Here is a 16,825-nt window from a genome sequence, read left to right as displayed (position 1 = left end):
AGGAGTATGTGGAGACTTTTTGAGGACACTTTCCCTCTGCTTTCTCCTCATCTTGTCCCATGTTGTAGGACATTCAGAAGACGTCCAGAAGCACGTAGAACAGTTACGGAAGTCAGTAGTGTATTCAGGGTTGAAGACAGAGGCAGGCATCATTCTCCAAGAGACCTGCAGTGTCCCAGCCCTTCATAAGATTACAGCTCAAAGGGAAAAGCAGGCCTGTAAACAGTTAACTGTAACATCCTGGGGAGGTTTAAGGAAGACACAAGCAATTCTGTTCCGACAAGATCCTGCCCAGTGACATCACAGCTCACATGATGACAGGCGAGAAAAATGGCCCTGGTGAAGACAGCATTCCACATAGAGGGAACAGCACTGCCAAAGGACCCAGGCAGCAAGCAGAGACTCCACAGAAGAGGGGGGCTCAGTGTGGCTGAAAGGCTGGGTGACTTGGACGAGTGGTGAGATGAAGCAGGGGTGGGGAGATGGGTCAGGCTGCTGTGCTCAGATGTAGGTTATTATGTGTGGCCAATGGGGAGCCAGCTAATCACAGCTGAGATACTTCAACAGGGAAACAGCTTTTTATTGTTTTTAAAGGGACATAAATTTAACAACAAACAGAAAGTGCCAAAAGAAACTAGGAGAAAAAAGAAGTGGAAAAATTGCTGCAATGCTGAAGTGAGAGATACTGACGAGGGCCCTGGAACAAGCAGCAGAGAATGTCGATTCTGGAATGAGTCCTCAGATCTAAGGGATAGAACCTGGTAAACTGATGGGTTTCTACTATGGTGTCATCACCAATAAATAACGTGTTTGTCAGGGAGTGGGTGGGGGGTCCTGTTCCAAGGTCTGAGGTCGGGGTGGGTGCCATTAGACCTGCTTTCTGGAAACAGAGAGTTGGTGGCCAAGGCTCCGCAGCAGCTCAAGTTAACCTTCCCCACCCAGGGCAGGCTCCCCGCCAGAGGCTCCCACAGGTGCATGCAGTCACTGCACTCACCTCAGGGCACCTGCCTGCTCTCCTCAATTCCACTTCCCTCACACACACAGGCAACTCCCACCTACAACCCTCCTGGAAAAGCCTCAGGGTCAGCATACTGGGGAACCAAGCCTGGGACATGTGCCTGAGGTCATTTAACTGACTGTGCCCAGGAGGCACCTCCCATCTGATTCTGGAGATGATGTGGCTCAACAGGATGTTTTGGGACTAACTGCACATCGAAGGCTGCTGAAATCACAGAAAGAGACAGGACCTTGCTGACTGAAGAATTAACTCCTGGAGAACTCTGATGTTTAAAGGGTTGGTATAAGAGCCATAAGAAGACAGAAAAAGATAAGTGAGGCAAGAGAACCAGAAGAGCACACCATCATGAAAAACCAGGGAGGGGAGGAGTTTATGAAGAACCAGATGGTCATGAAGTTGAATGTGAGAGAGAGCAAGTAGAAAGAAAAAGGGAGAGGTCAGTGAGTCAATTTGGAGCTCATAGGGGATCTCTGCCAGTGCACACACAGTGACTGGATGAACAGGAAGTGACACAGAGGGGATGTTGGGCACAGACCACTCTCCAAGGTGCGGTGTGAGATCGCTCACTAGGCATGACCAAGTGCCACAAGCAAGGGTAACTTTTTTCTCCCCAGGATGAAGGAGACCTAAATATGTTCAGTGGATGGGTAATGGCCAGTGAAAAGAGAAACTGTAAAAATACAGTAGTAAGAAGTGTTCTCATAGAGGAAGGTTCCAAAGAAGGCTGGAGGGAATGGAATCAAAAGGACAAGGAAAGGAGTTACCCTTCAGAGAAATAAAAGCATTAACTCCTTAGGGTTGAAAGCAGCAGCAGGTAAGAAACAAAATACCAAGGAGCAGTGCTGTTCAGTAAGGCAGCACAGACCACACATGACTCCTGAGCACTGACTGATTCGTGGCTGGTCTGAACTCAGACGTACTACAAGCCAGCCTGGTTTCAAATACTCAGCACCAAAAAAAATACCTATGTAGACTATCTCAAAAGCTTTTCTATACTGATTGTATTTTCACATAGAATTGTGGATATATTGAGTGAAATATTAATTTCACCCATCTCCTTTTACTCTTTAAAATGTCAAAAATCAAATCACTCAGTCGTCTCTGGCTCTTTGCAACCCCATGGACTATACAGTCCATGGAATTCTCCAGGCCAGAATACTGGAGTGGATAGCCTTTCCCTTCTCCAGGGGATCTTCCCAACCCAGGGACTGAACCCTGGTCTCCCGCAATTCAGGTGGATTCTTTACCAGCTGAGCCACCAGGGAAGCCCAAGAATACTGGCGTGGGTAGCCTATCCCTTCTCCAGCGGATCTTCCCAACCCAGGAATCAAACTGGGATCTCCTGCATTGCAGGTGGATTCTTTAACAACCGAGCTATCAGGGAAGCCCCCATTAAAATGTGGTTACTAGAAAACTGAAGACTACACATGTGACCTCCATCACATTCCTACCAATGGGGCTGCAAGTGTATGTCAAGTGAGGCTACTTACTGTGGGTATGCAGATCTTGCTTAAGGGGTTTCCATCCAGGAGATACGACCCATTAAACGTCACATATTCATCATAATACTGAGGTGCCTGAGGGATCACACTACATAACAACTTGCGCTTTTCTTCAATCTTTTTTCTTATGTGCAAGTATTCAAAATAGGGATTTGCGCGCTCTGAGCTGTATGGCTGGATCTCATCGAGCTTCAGTGAGTCCACAATGGCGGCCAGGGACTGCTGGGTTTTCTCTTTTGCTTGCAGCAGCGAGGGACTCACTTGCACGGGCTGAGGTACCCGGGACACTTTCCTTTTCCGCGGGTGGTGAATCTGAGGGTCGTCCTCCTCAGTTAATCTTATTCTTCCTCGAGGGGATGCAGATTCACTGTCTTTGTCTGGTAACAGTGCACAGCTGGCCAGAAGCTGCTTGCTTTGACTGGCTCCTGTGTTTCCTTTGTTTCTGGTCATCCTTTGAGGGATCTGGTTTTCAGGTTTATCGTCTTCAGCACTTTCCTCTAGTTCTACTTTAACTAAGTGTCCGTATTTATGCATTTCTGGTGGAGCCGACGGCTGTGGATGGTTCTCTAGACTCGATAAAGTACTCTGTTGTGACTCCTCATCCTCGATGGAAAGCAAACATTTCTCACTTTCAGGACAATGTTTTGGATTATCTGGTTCACTCAGGTTTCCTTTTGGCACCCCTGCATTCATTTCACATAAATCAGAATCACACTTATCGTTCAAATGAGTCAAAACCAAACTCTCCAGTTTGTTTTCTTTTTCATGTGAAGTATCCTGAATATCAGAAGTGCTTTTTTCAGCCTCATGGCCACTGGAAGACTTAAACATTAGCTTGCTAAATGTGTAATGAGGATTTGGCTGGGAAGACGCGTCACTTCCATTAAAGTCCTTTTCTGATGGCAATACTGGCAAAGCACTAGCTTTCTCAAAATTTGGTGCTGCTTCTTCAACAATGCTTTCAGAGTACACTGGGACAAAGGCATCTGTCTTCTGAACGTCTGTTAGGACAAAAGTATTTTCTGTATCTTTTGTAGGTTCAGTATCAGTATCCAAAACAGAACTGATCATTTGAATTGCATTCTTCTGCTGCAGAATACCTGGTTCTTGAGTGGTGACATAGGACAAAGAAGTATGTCTGGAAATAGATTCACCATCTGAAAGTGACTGGCTGTGAGAAGAGCAAGGTTGCTGTGAAGGGAGAAAGGATGCTGGATCCTGAGCACAAGTGTTTCCTGGCAATTCAGTCTGGTGCACGGACACAAAGTCAATATTCTGTTCTCTCAATACTTTGTTTTCAGGATTACAAAAACCCTGAACAGAAGAATCTTGATCAGGTGCAGCAGAATTTGGGCAGCTAAAGTCTCCGGTGTTTAACGACTCCATCTCCCATGACTTAGTTTGGATCACACCAACCTGATTAGACGGCTCTAAGTGCACAGGACTGCCCATCAGCGTGCCCATGGGAGCAGTGCCCTTGATGACATTTGTATCAGTAGAATTATATTTGCTGTTTACAGATCTAGTTGGAGAGGCTGCAAAACTGGAATGTACATTAATGCTCAAAAGTTCTCTTTCAGGCACATTGGAGGAAACCTCAGATTTGGGAGAAGGACAAATCTCTCTTGGCACAGCTGAGCCATCTTGACTGCTCTCTTCTGATATTGTTTGAAATTGCTTTGTATGCTCACAAATGACAGAGGGCATGCTACATCTTCGGGCTTCTGCAGCTGATCTCCCTTCATTTGTAACTAGTTTAGCATCTTCAACAGAAGATGCCCGGAGATGGGAGGTCAGAAGCCTGCTAGCATACGATGCTTTAATCCGTTCTGATAGGTCAGTCAGGCTATCCAGCTCCCTGTCATGAAGGGCAGGAGATTTGGCAACTGGCAAAAACGGTGACTGGGAAAAAGACATTTGGGAATCCGAACCCTCTAACATAAAGTCTGAGTCATACTCAATTGGAGGCCTTGGGGTTGTCATAGTAGTAAGGCAGGAATCTTCTGAGCTAGCCACTGAAATCATGGAGACAGACCTGGAGCTGAGACCTGGCTTTTCACTTTCTGATCTAGGAGACCTGTTCAAGCTATTATCTGAAACAAAGGATGACTTGCCTAAACTCGTCGTATTTTTTGTGTCCACAGATTGGGATCTGTTACTTACAGCATCTTTACAGTGTTTCTCCTTAGTGTAAGTATCAGTCAACTCAGAACTCTTTGACCTAGTAAGTTCTTTATTTTTGGACTCAGCTAGTGCATGCTTTGTTTTTTCTTTATCTTTTACTTTAAGTTCTAAACAATTGCGATTTCTCAACCGTTCCTTTTCTTTTTGTTTAATCTTTTCCTTGTGTTTTCTGTGCCACTGCTCTATTTCCAGGTCTTTAAGGCTTAGCATCCGTTCAAAGCTGGTCTGCATTAAGTCGTCATTCACGAGCCTCTTTTCTTTGGGCCGAGTATCTTTTGATGCTGGTGATGACTTAGGTTTAGGCTTATCTCCTTCGGATTTTAGTTTGAGTGAACTACTCAGTTGAATTTTATCCTTATGTTTGTCTCGTTCTTTGTATCTATCTATATCTTTATCTTTTTTATCTTTTTCTTTTCCATCAGGAGTTCTCAAAGGTTCATCTTTTGTTTTTTCTTTGAGAGAGAAAGTTTTTTCATGTTGTGCTTTACTACTGTCTGTTATACTTGACTTTCTCTCTTCCTGGAAGTGTTTGGAATTACTTATATTTACACTGTCTCTAGATTTGTCCTTTTTATCTACCTCCCTATCTTTTTCTTTATTTTTGCTTTTTTCTGATTTAGTATAGTCACTATTATCTGATGGCTTGTTTTTTTTTTCCATCAAGTGCTTCTCTTTGCTGTCTGCTGGATGTCTCTCCTTCTCAGGTTTTTCTTTGTCATGTTTCCTATCCATCTTTTCTCTACTTTTATCTCGGTCATCGTTTTTTTTAACAGTAGTAATGTTTTTTAGCTTCTCACCTTCTCTATGGCATTTTTCTGTGTGGTGTGAATATAGCTTGTCCTTTTCTTTTATTCTGTCGACACATTCACTAGGATCTAATCTGTCTTTCTCTGACTTATGCTCATGTTTTATCTTCTTCTCTTTTTCAGAATTTTTTCTGTCAGCCCTCTCAATGTCCTTATCTTTGGTCTGAAATCGTTTCTCAGATTTTTCCTTACTTTCTTTCATATGCTTTTCAATTTCTATTTCCTTTTCCACTGAATGTAACCCTATAGTCTCTTCAGTGGCACTTACACCTAAAGAGCTGAATTCTGTTTCTTTATCTGTAAGTACATTCTCTCTCTCATCTTTTAAATCTTTTATTTTTTCCTCCCTAAAAGATTTCTCACTTTCCTTTTTAATCTTTTCCCGTTCTTCTTTAAAGTTTCTCTCTTTGGAGATATGCTTTTCCTTGGTTGATTTATCATCTTTAATGTTTTTCTCCAACTTTGACTTTTTTTCTAATGTTAGGGACTCATGTTCCATACTTAAAAATAGATCTTCGGTTTCATCACTTTTAAAAAAATTCTCTTTCCAAAACTCTCTATCAAATTCCACACTACGTTGCAGCTCTTTAGTACCATCCCTACTTTTGTATTTTTCCTTTTCACCTTCAATTTCTTTTTTATGCTTTTCTTTTTCTCTTTCTTTATGTTTTAACTTATGTTTTTTTAATGTTTTACCCTCTTTATCCATTTTTTTCAGTGTGCAATCTGAATTTTCAAATGTTGGACTGTGATCATCATCTTTTATTTTGGCATTTGACTTTTCACCAAATTCTAAGTGGAAATCTTTATGATGTTTGTTTTTTTCCTTATGTTTAAAAGATTTTACACTTGAACTTTCTGGCAAGAATTCAGATTCTATATTATCATACCGAACAAGATCAGGCTGTAATGACATTTCAGAACTTCCTGGTGATAAACAGGTTTTAGAATGTTCTTGTTTTAGTGGTGTTGTCTGCTTTTCACTGAGTCCACAAGAATGTTTGGGAGATTTACCACTGGAAATATGAAATAAATGTAATGAAGTATCATCTTTCGGGCTAAAAGATTTCCTAAAATTCCCCTCGTCTCTGGTCTTATCTGAACAATCTAGTGTAGTATTAACTGTCAAGTTTGTTACTCTGGTATTTTCTTTCCCCTCTTTTTCTTGCTTCAGCTCTTGGTTCTCTTTATTTTTGTTCTGGTTCTTTAATTTTCTTTTAACTTTGCCTTTCTGTTTGTGTTCATTTGAAACTCCATATTCCTTTTTGGTTTGAATATCAGAATTTGATGTTTCAGGGACAGAACATGGAGCAGAACACTTTTTGTTCTGAAGAATTTCTTCATCTGAACTTTCAGAACTTGAATATAAAACCCTAGATGGCTTTTGTTTTTTACTTTTAAATGATTTAGGATAGAAAGCTTTTTCCTGTTTTGCAAATAAACTATTCTTTTCTACTTCAGATTCGTTCTCTTTTCGCAGTTCTTTCCTAAGAATATGCCTGTCATCGATCATTTTATTTATTTCCTCTTCATCATCATCTTTGAACTCATACTCATCAAGGGCAGATGGAAGAGGTGCTTTACTGGGAACTATCTGTTTACTTTCACAGATGAGAGAGTCTTTCTCTGTCTCAGAGTCAATATTTTCATCAACGCTGGAAGGATTTACTGACTGAGCCTCTTCAGAATCTAGAATATGAAAAAGAAAATCTCCTGTTAGTCAAGAGACAACTGTCAGGAAGATAAGACTGAGAGAAAAACATAGTATATATAGCAAATACTTCAATTCTGAAAAAATTTCATATTTATATGTAAATAATACAATGAAAAAATAGTAAGAGCTCTGCTACAGTTTTCTGGAAAAGCTTCAGAGGCTGCTTCAGAATGAGACCTCATGACACCTGTAAAAGCACACAATACACTGAATATCCTATATATATATATATAAACTAATATTAAAATGTATGAACAATATAATTAAGAGGTTCAAAACTCCAAAGGGCTGGATTCAGGGAAACATTGGCTACTAATGTAAAAAATAAAAAAAACCATTTTGTGGCCACATCATGTGGCATGTGGGATCTTAGTTCCCCAACCAAGGATCAAACTAGTGCCCTGAGATGGAAGGATGGAAGGATGGACCACCAGGGAAGTCCTCTGTAAAATTTTATATATATGTACATTTTCTTTTTTCCTGGAGAGAGAATATTTAAGTAAAATTCTTTGATGCAGAAAAGATTAACAATCACTAACTTAAAAACTATAATTAAATAAAAATTAGATTATTTTATATGCTTCAGAATTTTTTTTTTACTAGTAAAAGCATAAATGATCAAATGATTCCCATAAGGACAGAACTTGAATAAAGGTGAACGGTTGTAACTATACAAGAAACATGATTGTCAGCTTTACCACCTGTTTAAAAAAAAAAAAAAAGAAATATATCCCCCAATTACAACATCAAGATTGTAACAGATAGACTGATATATAATTTGAAAAAAGCTACTTTATCCTTTAGCTCTTTTATAGATTTTTTTCCTTCCTAGTTGGGCATCTTTTCTTAGCTGAAATGTACGTTGTATGCATGGAGCCTCCAACTGCAAAGAAAACCCAGGCCTGTAAAATTAAAAGAAAACTGAAGACTCTGACCAAAAGAGAACATCAAACTTCACTTTTTTGGCTAAATATATAACAATATAAAGGTAATCAATTTATTTGAATACATCAAGTTTCCCCTAAAAGTGATCTAGCTCTCAAATATTCTTTACATGGAAACTCAAATTGCAGAAGCATTTTAGAGTGTCTGTAAAGTTCTGAGCACTGGACAAGAGCTCTGGAGAGATGTGGAGAAGATGTATTAATATTCTAATGCTATTAGCTGCCAAATGAGTGACAGTTTTATTGACATGTGGAATTTAAAAAAAGAACATTTTTAGAATGACAACTGCTTGTAAAGGTGACTCCATTCCCGGTTCTTAATACTGCAATATAGAGCATCAAACTGCAGAACTTTATGGTGCAAAAAAGGGAACAGCTGTTTTGGAAGTAGTATTTGTTCTGCTCCTCGACTAAATAAATACAAGAATATGTACTTATATGACAGGTGTTATTTTCCTTGTTGGCACCTTATTTACAATTTGTTCTTAAGGACTTTTCTCCCCTTGCAGTTTTTAAGGAGTGGATGTTTTATGGTTTGTATATAACTATTCTATTCTTTCTCATTAGGTAAGTTTAACTGGAAACTGGGAATGATTTTTTCCCTTCTATATTCCTTAACACCTCAAGTAGACACTAGAATCAATCTTAAGTAAACATTTAGTATGCTTCTCTAGGCACAGAGTGCTCAGCAGGAGGTGTGATGTGATGAAAAGAACACAGCTCTGCAGAGTAACAGTGACTCAGCCTGATGATGGCTCAGATGGCTGTTGGCACCTAGTCTAAAGGGTGCAGGTACCCTTCTCCAGTCAGTACGTGGGAAAGGGGAGCAGGCTTCCGACAGCAACAGCACTGAAAGGGGTGGGAAGGATATTAGGAACTTCAGGCAGACTTCAGGGTGTGAAAACAACTAATGTAACAAAAGGCAGCGCAAACACAGCATGTCCCATTTCATATACAGCTTTTTTTCATTCAATAGTTGCAGACATTTTCTTTTAAAGTTGCATTTTCTTTATTACTGTTTTTAAGGGCTGCATGCTACATGGAGTTAATATGTAATCACGATATACCGTGATGACAGTGTGGAGTTACCCCGGGAGGAGGACGGCAGCCTGGCTCTGGCCACTGAGTTACACCTGCCCACCAGGCTCGTTCCTCTGCATGTGGGCTCTCAGTACTGCCAATCAGGACCCTGCATGCTCTCCTAAAGCTGGCAAGTCTGGGACCCCAGTGATGACTCTACATATGTGATGCCATTCCACTGGCAGACCAGGTTCAAATCCCTTTTTTTCCCTAAGGAGTCCTAAACCTTTCTGATTTACTTTACCCAGGATTATGGATAAAGCTGGTCTTGGAATTCTGGCGCAGTAGTAAAAACAAACATGTTTGCTCCACCTCTCAGGATAGGGAGAAATTCACCTAAGAATTCAAACCCGCAAGCCCCTGTACTGAAAATGGCCACGGTCATCGTGATGTGACACAGTTTTCAATTTGGTTCCAACTTTTTTTGTCTTTACTATCTATTTAGTTACTAGATTTGAATTTGTATTTAAAAGTTTACTGAATTATTTCTGATAAAAAAGCTCCTTTAAAAAATATTATGTTTAATCATTTCAACAATTTTCTTTGGGAAATGAGGAAGACGAGTAAGAAATAAGCAATCATTAAAGCATTAAATTTTTCATTAAAGTATTTTGTTATCTGTGAAAAACTGCTAAATAACAAAACAAAACTTAATTGATTAAAAATGCAATACATTTGAAAGTTGCACTTGTACATCTCAAGGCATTATTTGGAAAATAGTTTTCCTGAAATTGAAATCATGGAGATACAATAAGCAAAATCCAGATTCTGAGAAAAATTACCAGGCAAGTGATTTTTTCAACAACAAAAAATTACAAGAACAAAAGAACGGAAGGGGATATTTACATGACATGGTGAATTTTCAAAATCTAATTCACACACTATGTGTACTATAATCTACTCCTTTCTTGATAAATTCTTCACAAACCTCTCTGACTCTTTGTTCTAAAATATGACAATTGCTCGTTGCTGTCACTTGGGAATTTTTCATCAAAATCTGAATCTTTGTATTTTCCTCTTAGACTTTTTTAACCTTGCACTTTAGTTGCGAATGAAATTCTAGGTTCAAAACAGTTTTCATACAACGTCGAGCCTGAAGCTGCACCCATCTTCTCACAACAGCTTTTAAGAACAAGAAATCAGAGTCACTCTGACTGATTCTGGGAGTCTGTAAACTTTTAAACAATCTTTATCCTTGAAGTCGTGACATAACCTGATGTGGGGTTCTCCCTTTCCATGCTTTTTGCTTTGTATATTCCCCTTTCATCTATAAATATCTTTCTTCAGTTAAGAGACATCTTCAACTAAAAAAATTATTTTCTTCCCAACAATTATTATTTTTTGTAAAAAGAATACTGGATATGCTGGGTATGGTTTTTTTTTTTTTAATCATTTTTCTCATATTCCCACTGCACTTTTCAATGTTTTATGTGTTGCCCTTCTCTTAGACTTCAAATTAGATCTTCAGCGATGTCCAGTTTATTCTTTGACGCCATAGGGAATGCTTACTTTCAGTAATGATAAACACTTTGAATTTCAAGGACTTTCCTGGCCAACTTTTTCAAGGTGGCTTTCTGTTAGAGTTATTGGATTGACTGCCCCCACCATCATCCCAGCGTCTCCAAGCACACTGAGAACTTACCCTTCTGCTTCCTATGTAATTTTCATTCTCCAGATCAACTGTTGTGCTTGTTCATTTTGGCCCTTCTTGTTTGTCTTTCAGTTGATTTTCCTCAACTCTCTGGATTTCTTTTCATACTGATAAAGGGAAAAACTGGTTTCTTCAGCAGTTTAATGAAGGACCTCTACAGCAGGCGTCCCCTGCATGTGTGCGCCATGGTCCCTCTAACCGCAGTCTGTTGCTGAGAATGCGCCTGCAACAAGCTGGCTCTGAACTTCAGAGCCCCTGGGCTCCAATGGGAGGGATATTTGAGTTGTTGCTTTGCTCTGCAATACTCTACTAACCACAACCAGTATACTGAACCTGATTACATAAATATAACTTACGTTCTAATCAAGAAAGTAACATTAGGAAAAAAACACCTGCATTTTAGGAAACATATCTTTATAGCTTCCATATCCCTAAATTGATTGTAAAATGCAGTCTAGAGACAGGAAAATAAAATATTGGGTAATTTTATACAGCTTATTTTAAATCTCCATTTCTAAATCTCAATTTAAAATGAAATAAACCTCAATTTTCCTAAGTAAAGGTTAGTTATTTTAATTTTACTGTATAGGAAAAAAGTAGTCATGTTTATTTAGTACATTTATTTGGAAGTAAGTATGCCATATGGGAATATATTTTCACTGTATTTCTACAGTAACAGGTGCAGGTAAAGGAGTTACAGCAAAGAATTTAGGGGTGAGCTGGGGAGAGAAGAGAGGATAATCAATAGGTGAAAACACTGTCTAAAAGCGAAATTGACATAAAAAGTAAAACCAAGTACCACACCACTCTGTACACTCTCTTAATTATACATTCCTTTCTACCAACGTATCAGTCACACAAAAATGAAGTCTATAAAGTATAAATTAATCAAGACTGTCCCCCTCTGAAAATATGACTGGTATCACTACAAAAAATTTGATGTCACTAAAGGAAACTGACAAAAATCACCCAGTCTCGGCTATTCCATCAATACGTGTGTGTGTGTATATATATATATATATATATGCGCATATATATATATATATATTTTACATGGAGGTCCTTTAAACCATGAGTAGGTAAAACAGGATAGCTAAGGCTAAACTCATTTATTTGTATATATATATGTAATATTTTAAGTCAAAGGTCTTTTTTTTAAGAGTTCTGCCCAAATGTACCCTTCAGAGTTTTAGTCTTAAATATTCAGCAATATCTCAAGGACTAAAATAATGTGACAGACTCACTTTAAGTTGCTAGGCACTGGTAGAAATGCGGTTTATAAGAGAAACCATCAAGCTAATATATTTTTAACAAAAAAATCGATTCATTTTGAATTTGCAATAAGCCATTTGATATATGTTGGGCAAATACACTTAAAATTTCTTGATTATATTTACATAAACTTCAAAGAGAGATATTATTATTTTATGTAACATAAATTTGCAGACATCCAAACAACATACCAGCTGCAGTTACAATTTCCCATTTATTTTCCTGATATATGAGCAAGTAAAAAAATATAGAACTATGCAATTTTTATAGACACTACTAAAGAGCAAATGCTTATAATATGGTAATTTAGGTATAGTAATTTCTTTCCCTTTTTCTACACTTAACAAAATTTGACATATAAAATTTTAAAAAGACATTCAACCTTGAATTTAAAACTCTTAAGCTTTAGAGTTAGGTTGATATAATGAATCTACATAAAACACATGATAAAACCTGTACTGATTTTAAAGTATTGGCTTTCAAATAAGAGAACTATAGAGGTTTTTGATTGTTTAAGATTCAGGTAGAAGTAGTTGGTGATATTTAGAGAAACGTGTGAAGAATTAAAATCAGAACTCTGTGTATAAAGTGTACCATATATATCACAAAACAGAGGAGAAAAAGCAGAGTATGCAAAACATGGTGACGGAATTTCTTTTAATTGATCACTAAAGAATATCTTATTGCCTATTATGCTGTATGCTCAGCCCTCTGCACATCACATGCCTTTCCATTTCTTGTAAGCACCTATACCACAGTGATGGGTGAAGAATTAAAGTCGTTGAACACCAAGTACAGTGCTTACTCTATGTGACCTCTACCTGTAGTCTTTATGCTTCCAAGGTTAAAAGAAGCTTGTTTTAAAACTTCCTCAGGTGAGTCTTCTTCCTACTTACAGTTAAATTGTTAACATCACATAATCCATTTAATAAAAATTTCTGGTCTATTTTGACTTAAGTAATTGTTTTTTGTATCTCTTGATTTATTAACTGTTATAATTCCATATTTGCATGAATCAATAGTCATATTTTCATAGTTCCTGAAATATAAAACTGAGGATATGAGTTTAACAAATATGACAATATATTTAGAATAGTTACAATCTTTTAACATTAAGAAAATAAGGCTTCAAATTACTGGTCATTTTGTGTATTTTATGACACAGAAATGCACTCAGCGAACACCAGAGGGAAACAACATATCACTGTCTTTTTGGAAGTTTCTTAATCTATCTCACGGTAGACTCTAAACACAGACTGCCTACTTATGATGGAGTATTTCCTTGCTTAATCTGAAGCATGCAAGTGAGCAAAGCTTACAGCAGTGGCTTAATAAATATGGCCAAATTACTGGCAGTCAAAGCAATGTAAGGAAAGGGTGAACAATTATTTCTAACAATGCCTGGCATTTTCAACTTTACCCACTGGGCACTTTGTTTACGCAATAAAACAGGGTCTGCAAATCTGCAGCAGAATCTCTATTTTGGCAATTAATGAGTGTCAGAAAGCATGGGGAGGGATGCAATGCGACACAGAGTCACCCACTTCTCCGTTACCGTAATTCTGGTTCAGGAGCGTGGTCTGGTTCTCTGAATATGACTCAGCTTTCAGCAGGTTAGCAAGAAGCAAATATCTGTAGCAAATCCTATTATCAGATAGAATTTCTGTCAGGAAGGTAATATGGAATAAGACTGTGGAAAAAGGGCAGAGGTTAGGGGGAAAAAAACCACAGAATTACGCAGATTTAAGTGTCATACACTTGTATGCAAATCAGTTGTACTGACTAGGACATGAATTCCTGCAACAATATCATGAATATCTGATGTGCATGACATAAAATGACTACTCAGGGAGGTTCATGAACTTGGGCCATCCTGCACATTGTTTATTACTAATGTGTGATGAAATGATGAAGCAACAGGCTTCTATCAGAGAAAATCAGTGACATCACAAGTACACTCTGAGTTCACAGGACAGGCACCTCTTGTCAGAGCATTCTCCTCTCTCATGAAAGAAGCTGTGCACTGGCGTATATTCTGGCACAAGCTCTGTGTCCTGAGGACCTGACACTGTAGAACAGTGCCTCTGAGCAGCGCTGTCACCAAGCACAACATCTAATGGGATAAGCCAAACTCTAAAATGTTTCCTACAGAATGCCTTTTTATCTACTCCAAATTTAAGTTCTGAAATCCACAGCCAGTTATACTCTCTAACTTTGCAACACTTAAAGTGTATCTGTCACATGGATGACATAACATACAAAATGAGTAACAATGCTGTCAGGCTTTACATGTACAAATGTCTATGGGCAGTCAGATTAATACTCGATTAAATATTAATACATTCTGAATTTAGATTAGATGATGTTTAGTCTGACAAGGACCTCATGTAAATTAAACAATAAATTTGGGTATTTTCATCAGTCTTTTTCAGCAACTTCAAAATCTTTGTATGATACTTACGGATGATTTTTACTGATGATTTTTAAATCATTCCTTGAGGGATTTTGATCAAGCAATAATTCAGGCACATTCACCATGTGGAAAATAAGTATGCTGAAAAATCAATACATAGCTGATGAACACATGAAACAGTATCAGTAAAAATAAAAAACCGTTCTAAAAGACGTGCTTTACTCAAATGAAACATGTAAGTTCAAATAAAATACTTAACTTCTTCCATGGAAAAATTTATTGCAGCACTTTTTTTTCACAGAAAGATTTTTAACCAAAGCTGCTTTTCACTGCTATTGTTTTCTGAAGAGACGAGGATTACAAAGTCCATAGGCATAATAAGTGGGAGAATTAACATATAAAATGTTTCTCTTCTTCAAATCTTATTCTCTTACTTTCCTATGGAAGCTATGTAATTCAGTTATTATAATCCTTATTTCACACAGCACAAAGATGTTCAACTGACTTTCAGTTTGCACCTGGCAGATAGATTCACAAATACTTTGAAATTAAAGAAGTGACAGGGTTAGGGGATAATCATGTTAGTATCTCCATTTCCTTCACCAGCTATGTCCTCTGAGCTCATGGATGGCCCCTCCGTGCTGAAGCACCGAGGAGACCTTGCTGTTGCCGGACCAGGTGTTCCCAGACTCACCAGTCTCCTTAATGGATAAACTCAGTCTACAGGTTCAGCGACTCTAGATTTGTGGGTAATGGAAGCTTCTGGCATAATCCCTAAGGCCCAATTACCCCTTCCTCCAATTAAATATTTGTTAAGCAATGTCTATGTACCAAACACTTCAGTCTACATTTATTGGAGGGTGAAGGAGAGAAAATATACACAAAAAGGAATGTTGCCACCTTTACAATTCCTCCTATAGTTTTAGTTCCCATCACTACGATTCCCATTACTAAACACTGCTGTCAACCCTTTAAATAACATGTTTGTCTCTCTCTATTCCTCCCTCCCCCATGTCTATTCTCCTTATAATCAGCCCCCCTTTTGGATGGGTGATAGTTAAGTGGAAGCCTTTATCTTTTCCTAAGTGGAATATAGGAACAATCATTACGCTGGCCCCTTTCAGAACTACTGAAAACATACCAGACGTTTCCCCTAACATTATCATCTTGAGAATTTCTTAGTATTTAAAAAACCCAATATCCTGAACCTTTTATGTGCTATTCACCTTAACTGAGTTTTGTACAAAATTCCCCTGGAGAAGTACCCATTAAGTACACACTTAAAATTTTAGTCTTGTCCATTTTTTAAAGTCTGATATGGTGTTTTAAGTCATTTTTATTTTTTTCTACAGGTCCTCCCTCTTTTCGAACAATCCAGCTGGGAGAAGATGCTGGGTGCAGCTCAGCACATTTCTCTGTCTGGGCCCCTCCTGCCAATGGCAGCAGGATCCGACCCGGAGGACTGAGGAGGGGAGCAGACTGTCCCTCTAGCAGGAGGGCAGGCAAGGGTTTCATTCTCTTTCTAATTTAATGTTGGCAACTACTGATCCTCAATGCTCCTGGACATCAACCAACAGGGGGTTGCAAAGTGGTCAGTTTCTCTTATCATTCTTTTAGCTGGATTAATCTTATAAGAAAACATTTCTTCTCATCATAATGAGGTTACCCAGTGATAGAGTTCATACAGGAACATGGAGGCAAAATAAATGATTGACTTTTCCCCCTTTTTTGCCTATTTTTTAAGATAACAAACTGGTTCTTTGGTGACCATGAATTAATTTAAAAATTCACCATGAGAGGTTCATGAATTTAAACATGTTCGATGGGTTTCCAATCTTTGCAATTAACACCCTTATTGAAGCTCAAACTTTCCCATTTTTGGCCAGTGGGGAACTGTTCCAAGCCATCTAAGGCCTTCTGACAAAATCTGAAATCTGAAATAACAAGATGTTCTATATTTCCTGCCCTAGACTTAGTTTAGCATCATCCATTGTTTTCCAAGAAAGTTTGGCTTTCTTTTAGTAGAAAATATTTCCCAATTATAATCTGGGTACCAGGAATGACTACTGCTACTGTCTTTGTCAGCTTTAGATCTTTTCAACAGATCTAAATTTATATTTTAGTTTTAATTTGGAAATAAATTCAACTCACAAAAAGTTAGAAAATAAAAAATAATAAACATTATAAATACTTTACCTAGGTTTTCCTATTGTTAATGCTTTACTCTTCTTGCATGATACT

At 38.1% G+C, this 16,825-nt stretch overlaps 1 protein-coding gene across 5 annotated transcripts in view; it reads right to left on the bottom strand.

The window, feature by feature from the left end:
• The window catches only part of ANKRD12 (ankyrin repeat domain 12), a 93,559-nt gene that overhangs the window by 10,543 nt on the left and 66,191 nt on the right, over positions 1-16,825 (bottom strand). For 4 of the 5 annotated variants that reach the window (XM_043889387.1, XM_043889388.1, XM_043889390.1 and 1 more), the window contains one exon: positions 2,509-7,199. In XM_043889387.1, the coding sequence (XP_043745322.1) occupies positions 2,509-7,199 (4,691 nt within the window). Of the gene's footprint in view, positions 1-2,508; positions 7,200-10,890; positions 14,625-16,825 lie in introns of those variants that run through there. The other variant, XM_043889391.1, reaches the window with a different exon arrangement.

This window comes from Cervus elaphus, chromosome 27 (genome assembly GCF_910594005.1).
Source record: "Cervus elaphus chromosome 27, mCerEla1.1, whole genome shotgun sequence".
In the NCBI taxonomy this organism is placed as follows: domain Eukaryota; kingdom Metazoa; phylum Chordata; class Mammalia; order Artiodactyla; family Cervidae; genus Cervus; species Cervus elaphus.
The sequence above is the reverse complement of the archived record's forward strand: the minus strand, read 5'-3'. Positions and strand labels throughout refer to the sequence as shown.